Below are 8,673 nucleotides of genomic sequence, written 5' to 3' on the forward strand. Positions count from 1 at the left end.
TTTGGGTGCTGGTTGTGATAGTTGAAGTCAAGGAATAGGTGTTTTTCCTGAGCATTGTTTTTGTGTAAAACTAGTGCCCTACCACTTGAACCAAAGATATATTCTGGCTTTTGTTGGTTCATTGCAGATAAAAGACTCATGAACTTTCCTGCCCCAGGCTCGCTTGGAACCCTGATACTCACATCTCAGCTCTCTGAGGAATGAAGTTTACAGGTCTGAGGCATAGGTGCTCAGAAAATTGTGAACAATTTTAATGTAGCTCGTAAGTATACAGACACACACTGTTACAGCCGTGTTTGCATTGGCCTTGCTGCTTATGGATATAAGGCATGAGACTAGGATAATTCTGTTAGTTTGTCCCCATTGACAAGGTAAACTCCCATTTTATTTCACTAAGAACCCAGGAACAGGTCCATTGTATCTTAAACTCTTTCCTTAGAAATGACTTAATGCTTACTTCTTTACTATTGGAGTAGGATGAATGTATAATATAAGGACAAGTAGCTATTTATTTTTTCTAGCTATTCATTATTAGCATAAAATGGTAAGTTTACACTTAATAAAGGGCAAACACTTATTAGATTTGAAGTTTCCTTGTTCCTGTTTCTCTAGTGGGCAACTGATCAGAGTCTTCAAAAGGTTGATATAGACATTTGACATGACAGTCTAACACTCACTTGTTTTGTTTAGTTAGGCTGTTTTGGTTCTCATTAAAGCTTTATGGTAGAAAAATTCATTAATGTTCCTGTGTTGAATACATATTAGTCCAAAATTAGCAGTCATTACACCTATATAGAACTGAGAACCCTCTCTTCTTTGAGTCATTGAAACTGGGAATAATTTGTTTGGCTTCCAGACATTTCTGTCTTTGTGCAGATGCTTTTCTGTTTTCCAGCAATAGCCCAGCAGACTTAGAGATAGTGCTGTGTGTGTCTCTGTCATTCATGCATGGGTGATGTCACTCCAATGAGCCACAGCTACTGCATTAAATGATGTCAATATCTCTGGACTCAGAAACATGATTTTGCTTGCCCTTTGGACTCCTCCTGACTATACAATGCAGTGGTGGCCTGACAATATTCCCACTTCAAGCTCTTCAACACTTCTTATTTCTTAAGGGACTCTTCTGAATCATTCTTGTTTTCATAGAATCATAGAGAACATTAAGAGATATGGAGTCTGAGCCTATCTAATGTTTTTGTCCTCTCTTTGGGGAGCTTTTTCTCTTCTTATAAATGATTCTGTTTCTCCTTCCATTGATATTGAGGATTCTTAGGGACTGGGATGTCAAGGCTTTGCTGGGTCAATTGTGTAATCTTTATCATTGGCTGTCAATGAGAAATAATGACCAATAAGCAAACTATTGCTCCCACTGCTCATTTGGACAACTCTAGTTATTTTGGTGCCCTCACATTTCTTCCAGAAAAAAATAAACTGTATATTCCTGTGGGAAACTGGAGCAGATAAACATTCTGCTCTAAAATTCTTAAGGAAAGAAGGGAGAAAATGAGAGATTTTCTAAAAAATATACTCACTAATATACCAAAATATAAAATATGTGAGCTACACAGTGTCTTGTGCATTTCATTGTTACAATGTGTCAAACTCTAACCCTTTTGCATTTTGTTTTTTCCCTTCCCCTCCCCAAATTAGAGAAATGTATATAGAAGATCCAGGGCACTGGAATCAAACACAGTGAAAACAGGGGGATGCCGTGAGGGAGGAACAAAGAAAGAAAAAAGACTCACACAGAACTTTACATCTTCAGCAAGGGTGGGTCAGAGTAGTTCTGGAGGTGGGAGGGAATGGATTGTAGGGGAAAAACAAAGGAGGGGGCAACAATGTTTGATAGAAAATGTACTCATTCAAAACCAGCTTTACAATGTCGGTGTGGGGGGGGAGGGGGAGTATGTTTGGGTGGGGGGGAGGGTGGAGGCTGGGAAGGGAGGTGAAGGGTAAACAAAGGAGGAGGCTGCAATGCTTGGTAAGAAATGTATGCATTATCCTGCCCATGTAATTGTAACCCCTCTGTACAGTATGTTCTCAAATAAAATAAAATAAAATTAAAAAAAAAAAGAAAATGTACTCATTACCTTGTTCATGTAACTGGAACCCCTCTGTACAGTATTTTTACAATAAAAAATGTACAAAAAAGAAAATAGAAATAAAGCAAATATGTGAGCAGAAATACACAGCTAAGTCAGAGAATGGACTGGAGTTACCTTAATGAAAGCATGGAAACATTCGACAACTTAACATTCATATACTACTAGCCTTAGAAATATAGTGATGTACAAGCAGCAAAATAGTATAGGTAGGAAGAATAACAGACAGGATAGAAAGGAAGAAGCACAGTAGATAATGTACTCACAAGAAAGAATGATAGCATAAAAGGCAGATTACACTGGAAGAAGCATAATATATCCAAGTTAGAATGCAATTTAAGAGGACTTGTTGGGAATTTTCTATGACTCTAACATAATCAGAGGAATGAATAAGAGTAACTTCTTTAGTCAAAGTATTCAATTGAGATTTAACTGTCAAATGGGTACAGATTGCTCTCAGAGCCTCTAAACATTCTAGGCAACAATTAGGTTCATCTTAATGTTTGTTTCTTCCAGAATGTGATCTCTTCCTGATCCTGGACAGAGAATTTCTCTCAGGTCTTATCAAGATGATGTAGCATTTGGGGGCAAATATGCAGCCAAGAAGCCCTGCACTGGAAGCCAAGATGGAAAAGACTTCCACAGCCACCATGATCTTCCCCTTGGTGCTGTGGTAAACAGGCAGGAAGGTGAGCCACACACTGCAGAACACCAGCATGCTGAAGGTTAGGAACTTGGCCTCATTGAAGGTGTCAGGCAGGTTCCTGGCCATAAAAGCCACCATGAAACTGGCCAGGGCCAGGGTGCCCAGGTATCCCAGGACACAGTGGAAGGCAGTGAGGGACCCCATGTTGCACAGGATGATGACATGGCCATGTTCAGAGTGCACATCTGTGTCCACAAAGGGAGGAGTTGTTACCAGCCACAAGCCACAGAGAGTCACCTGGATAAGGGTGCAGATGGGGATGATAAGGTTAGGAACCCATGACACCAGCCTCTTCCTTGTCCTTCTCCCTGGAGTAGTGAGTGTGAAGGCCACAACCACAGTGATGGTCTTGGCCAGGGCAGTGGAAACAGCCATGGTGAAGACCACTCCGAATGTGGTGTGCTGGAGGATGCAGGTGACTGTATGTGGACGGCCAAGGAAAAGCAAGGAGCAGAGGAAGCAGCAGATGAGGGAGATGAGCAGGGTGTAGCTGAGGATCCTGTTATTGGCCTTGACAATGGGGGTGTCTTGGTGCTTGATAAACACCCAAAGAACAGCAGCTGTGAGTGCAGAACAGCAAAGAGCCATGCAGGCTAGAGCCATGCCCAAGGGGTCTTCATAAGCTAGGAAGCTTTCAGATTTCATCAGACATTGGTTTCTCTGGGTGCTGGCAAACTGATTATCTGCACACCGCACACACTGCTCCATGTCTGGTGAGAAGTGAGAATCACTATTAATCTGTTTTAAGAATTTCTCTTTCTTCTCATGCCCTTTCATTTAAGCAACTCCTTTTCCTGATCCACCATTTGACCTGTATTGCTTTCACTACCATGTAGACTACCTCTCTATATCAAAATACATTCAGTGCATTCTCTTTCTTCTCACATTTCTTCTTCTTTCCTTCCTCCCTTTCTCTTTTTTCTGGTTATCTCTTTCCTTCTCCTTCTATTCCCTTCCTTCCTTTCTTCCTTCTTTCCTTCCTTCCTTCCCCCATCCATTCCTTCCTTCTTTTCTTCCTTTCCTCCCTACCTCCACTCTTCCTCCTACTTCTCTCACTCCCACTTTTCTTTCTTTCTTTTCTTCTCTTTTTCTCTCTTTCTGTTATTCTTTACTTCTTTTCTGCATTATTTCTTCTGTTTCTTCCTTTTGCACATCATTTCAAAGATCAACAACTGGTACTTGATATTTTCTTTTTTTCCTTTTTATATTTTCTTTAAATACAAAAAATGTGACCAAGGAGAGGGGAACAGAGATGTTCTCAAGATAAAGCCTGTAGTAGATTAAAAAATACAATCAGGTATATAATGGAGAACCATTGGGTTGCTTCTTCTAAGGAGAAATATGGCTAACAGTAGCCATGGAATTTTGTATGAACATGCATGTCTTCCTGCCTTGCTACTAGATCACTCCACTGGCTTGAAGGTTAGGAAGGAGAGGTGTGGAATTTCTCTGAACAGACTCACCTGTCACATTAGAAATCTCGTTCTCTGGGCAAGGAGTACAATCAAAGCAACAGGTAGCATTTCCCTCCAGAGAGGCCTTCCTGAATCCAGGACCACAGCTCTCACTGCACACAGACTGAGGAGTCTGAGACCATTCAGATGAATGTTAGTGACTATTCATCTTTTAACTACCTCCCAAACACTCCAGTGATGGGGGAATAAGTTGATCAAAACACATAATCTTTATATAAATACAGCCAATGAATTGATTGACCATTTTACAGTTTCATCTAACATGACCTGAAGAACATGGGGGACCTCGACACCCAGCCCCTCATGCTATTAGGAAGACATGGAGCCTTTAACATGTTGATTCTAGGAAATTGGAAAATGGAAATTAAATCTTGTATCCAATTTTTTTTTAAATTGGATCCCATTCTTGTACTGTGGTGATGATGTATTTTCTCTCTAATTCATCTGTGAATAGATGAATAAGAACATGAGAGGAAAATCAATCAGGGAAACTTCAAACCCACACTCTAAAGCATGGCTAATTGCTTGGAAGGTGCTGCTGTACCCAGGGCCATTCGCATCTCTCCCCCTTGGCATCCCAGTTGCCATGAGGTGGGTGAACTTCACTGGCAGATGCTCCTTTCATTACATCCTGTCTTGACACAAAATCAACAATCTACCAAACCGCAGTCTGAAATCTCCAGAAAGAAGGAAAGCAAGCCCTTCTGCCTTCTCATTTGATTCCCTCAGATATTTGGTCACAGTGCTGGAAAGATGATTCACAGGTGTTATTTAACTTTTATGATGTTCAATATGCAAATATATAACAACATAATGGTAATGAAGAGTTCTCACATTCCCTCCATGAATCTGTTAATAAGAAACTTTCAGAAACAGGAAGTTTTGAAATGTCCATCACTGAGACATAGTTTTATTGAACAAGCTTAAAAACAGGATAAGCTTATTGCTTATTTATAATAGATCATGGTATTACAGTTAGAAAAGACCAAGTACGGGGAAGAAATAAGGGTGTGGTGACCTTGTGGACAAGCCTTGAACTCATAACGTCACTAAGGGAATTCTAAGCTCTTTCTATAGCTACTTCATACTAACAATACAGTTTTTAAAAAATGAGAGAGCAAAAAGTACAAATAAATCACCTTGGTAATTCCTATGGGCCACTCTATCAGATTTTCATACAAAATCAGTTGTTGACTGTATGGTCTAAATGGAGAAAACTTGCCAACTTTCACCATTTGTCCCAGACCTTTAGGAAAATTCCAAAAGCTCATAATGTCATACTCTGCCTCCAATTTCCTTTCCTCATTCAAAACCACTTGGTCTCCAACAGGATTGATAAATTGGATCTTCTTCAAAAAGTGATGCAGCTAAAAGAGACATTATAGTATGGTGAAGTGATTCCCAGAGTTATCACAGAACCTCACAGATTAGCCTCAATTCCCACCACATAATCCAATCAATTGTATCAAATGTAGGCTCACAGAAGACTAAAGTGTTACCAAGTTCTAAAACCTAATTATCCAGGATGGGATGCAGAAACTCATTTTTAAAGGAATGAGACTCCAGCCACATCCAACCAAACAATGAATTATATTGTGACAGACCTCAATCACCACTCTAAAGTGAATTCCAATCACTTTTTTTATGATTCTGATCAGAGAGTCTGTCTGAAATATAGGTAAATAATGAACTAAGTAGAATCATAGAGTATTTATGGCAAGTATGAAAGATTATCTTAAGCAAGACTTAGTTCATTGTGTGTGGGTATCAGTGTGTGTATGTGTGTGTGTGTGTGTGTGTGTGTGTGTATGTGTGAGTGTGTGTATCCTGTCCTGTAGCTCAAACTCAAGGCCTAGGCACTAATCATGAGGTGTTTTTTTTTAAGTTTCAACATAAGAATTCTATCATTTCAGCCACAACTCAACGTCTGGGTTTTTGGGTTAATTGTATTCAGGGGTAGGCCACAGGTGTGGGCTCCTTGTGTATAGACAATCTTAGCTTTTCAAGAACTAGTCACCCTCGATTAGTTATTTTTAAAAGGTACAAAGTGAATATGGAAATATGGTATTGGAAAGGGGACGGCTTTTTTCCACATTTAGTGCAGATGGGGTCAGAAGACAGAGCACTTCCTTGTCACGAATGCAGCATTCTTTAAGAACATTGTCTTCCAAGCTCTACAATCATTTCATTGAGACCACAACAGGCCTAGTGTCTCTTGTATATTACAAAATGAAGCCAGACGAACTAGTTCCATCTGATTTGAAAGCTTCTACAGAAAGTCTGCATACCTAGTGTAGGTCACCCAAAAGCAAAGCCATTACCTGTGTAGAGAGAAATGCCCTTGGATTCCCATTGTGCACTGGTGGTTCTTCCATGTGATGAAGACACAACTGGTGGAGGGCGTGGGCCAAAGCATATACAGCATTGTAGATGTTGTAACTTTCTTCTGACATGGTCATGTCAAAAATGTGCCTCAGCAACCAATCCAGTGTGGCATTGTAGGAACAGTGCCCCAAGTCTCTGCAGTCAGACTTAATCAGTAGGCAATAAACAGACTGAATCCATGACTTGGGAAGGGAATTATCTCCTGAGTTCTTGGACAAGGTATCTGTCAGAATATAATTGGTGAACCCATAAGTGTTTCTATGATGGTGAGAGAAGATGAGAGGAGCATGGAAAGAATCAAGCAGAAAATATCTACCAATGTTCACATCATCATAGGGTGAGTTCATGACCCAGACTTTCCCTGTAATTAAAAAGTGCCCAAATTTAAGAATAACGCTTAGTAGAAATTTACTGTCCCCATAAATGATAATCACATTGGTTGAGGATTCCATTAGCTGGCGATGCATCCATAAATCATTTGATAAATCTGCAAGTTCAGTGTAAGTGATCATGGTCTCAAAGGACAAACAGACTCCATTTTTGTACAACTCTTCTCTCAATTCGGAGAGGAACCACACACCATAGTCATCTTCAGTGATGAACAGTCCCACCCATGTCCAGCTGAAATGAAGCATCAAGGAGACCATAGCCAGAGCTAGAGCTGAGTCCTTGGCAGCCATCTGATAGACAGTACCGAATATTCCAAGGACATTCAGGAGAGGATCAAATGTCCCAAATGTGAACTACAGGGAAAAAAATGAACACAGACCCCAGGAAGAGGATGGTCATAGGTAAATCTCGGTACTGATGTGAACTACACAACAACAAAAGTTTGCTTATCCCATTTGCAAATACATTTCCCATGTTCCAAGCTCTTTGTAAAAATGTACAGATAAGGCTTAGAGCTTTGGATTATCCTTTAGTTTCTTCAAAACTTCTTTTTATATTTTATATTTTTTTTGCAGCAAAGAAAATGTGTATGCCCCACTCACTTTTTCAGTCTTTTCCCTGTGAGATCATGCATTTTGGAGGGTTTTTTGTTCAGCCTGTAGAGGACATAGTCAATGTGAACATGGTTTCACATCTGCCCACCCCTTCCAGCCTCACCTGTGGTAGTTTGTAGAGGTCTAGCAGTGTCCCAATTGGGACAGATGTGGTTGAGGTTCCTGTGAGTACTGCTAAAGCTTTGCTGTCTCTTCTGCAATTATAATTAGGGCTGTTTGTATTCATCCCAGACAGCCAGATGAGAAGATTCTGTAACATATCAGTATCTTTGACTTTCTCATTATAGATCTCAAACCCGAGAGTCATGTTGGGTAACAGATGGGCATCCTTGTTGATCTCCTCAACAGCTAACACCAAGGTCAGAAGTAATTGGTATTTCTGTAAGTTTATCCTGCACACAGGTCACAAAAATTTGGTGTGTATATGTGTATTACAAATGATTAATTGCAAATCTCATGACTTTGTTGAATAAAATGCTTCTCTCTACACAGTAGTATATGTAGATCCTATCTTCCAACAGGATGACATTATAATTTGGGTTCTTAGACAAGTTATTACAATTAGGAGAGCTCCTGAATGGGCCTTGATCAGCATACACGAGATGACTATTCTTCTGGGATTGTAGAAAGGGGTGGGGGGATGAGCAAGCTGATTTTTCCTCTCTGGAATATATGGATATGTGAAAAACACTGGTGTCATCTGGGACATAAGAGCTTGCCCAGCTCACATACCAAGTCATTAAGTACCTTGACTTAGCTGTGCATCTGAGAAAACTCTTAAGAAATATAATTCAAATTGGGAGCAGCTTGTTTACCCAAGTTCAACCCGTATGAGCAGAGGTATGAGCAGAGAGGCAGGGCCTGCTGTATTAGTACTAAATAGGAAAACAAGCTACCTTGTCTCTGTGCTCACTTGCCAGACGATTGCAGATGGCTCACCCTGTTGCAAAGAAGTTAATCTTGCCTTGTGAGAAAATTAAAGAAAACAAAGAAATACA

The 8,673-nt window shown here is 40.1% G+C and overlaps 1 protein-coding gene across 1 annotated transcript; it reads right to left on the reverse strand.

Annotated features, from left to right (window-relative positions):
* Positions 1-2,601: 2,601 nt before the first annotated feature.
* LOC122119981 (vomeronasal type-2 receptor 116-like) lies at positions 2,602-7,318 on the reverse strand. Its single transcript, XM_042694024.1, has 4 exons — positions 6,608-7,318; positions 5,426-5,653; positions 4,275-4,398; positions 2,602-3,521 (listed from the first exon to the last, which is right to left on the reverse strand). Exons 1-4 carry the CDS (start codon positions 7,316-7,318, stop codon positions 2,602-2,604), a joined length of 1,983 nt encoding a protein of 660 aa, XP_042549958.1.
* Between the last annotated feature and the right edge of the window lie 1,355 nt (positions 7,319-8,673).

Source organism: Dipodomys spectabilis, unplaced genomic scaffold (assembly GCF_019054845.1).
Source record: "Dipodomys spectabilis isolate Male_0828 unplaced genomic scaffold, ASM1905484v1 ptg000173l, whole genome shotgun sequence".
NCBI classification, from domain to species: domain Eukaryota; kingdom Metazoa; phylum Chordata; class Mammalia; order Rodentia; family Heteromyidae; genus Dipodomys; species Dipodomys spectabilis.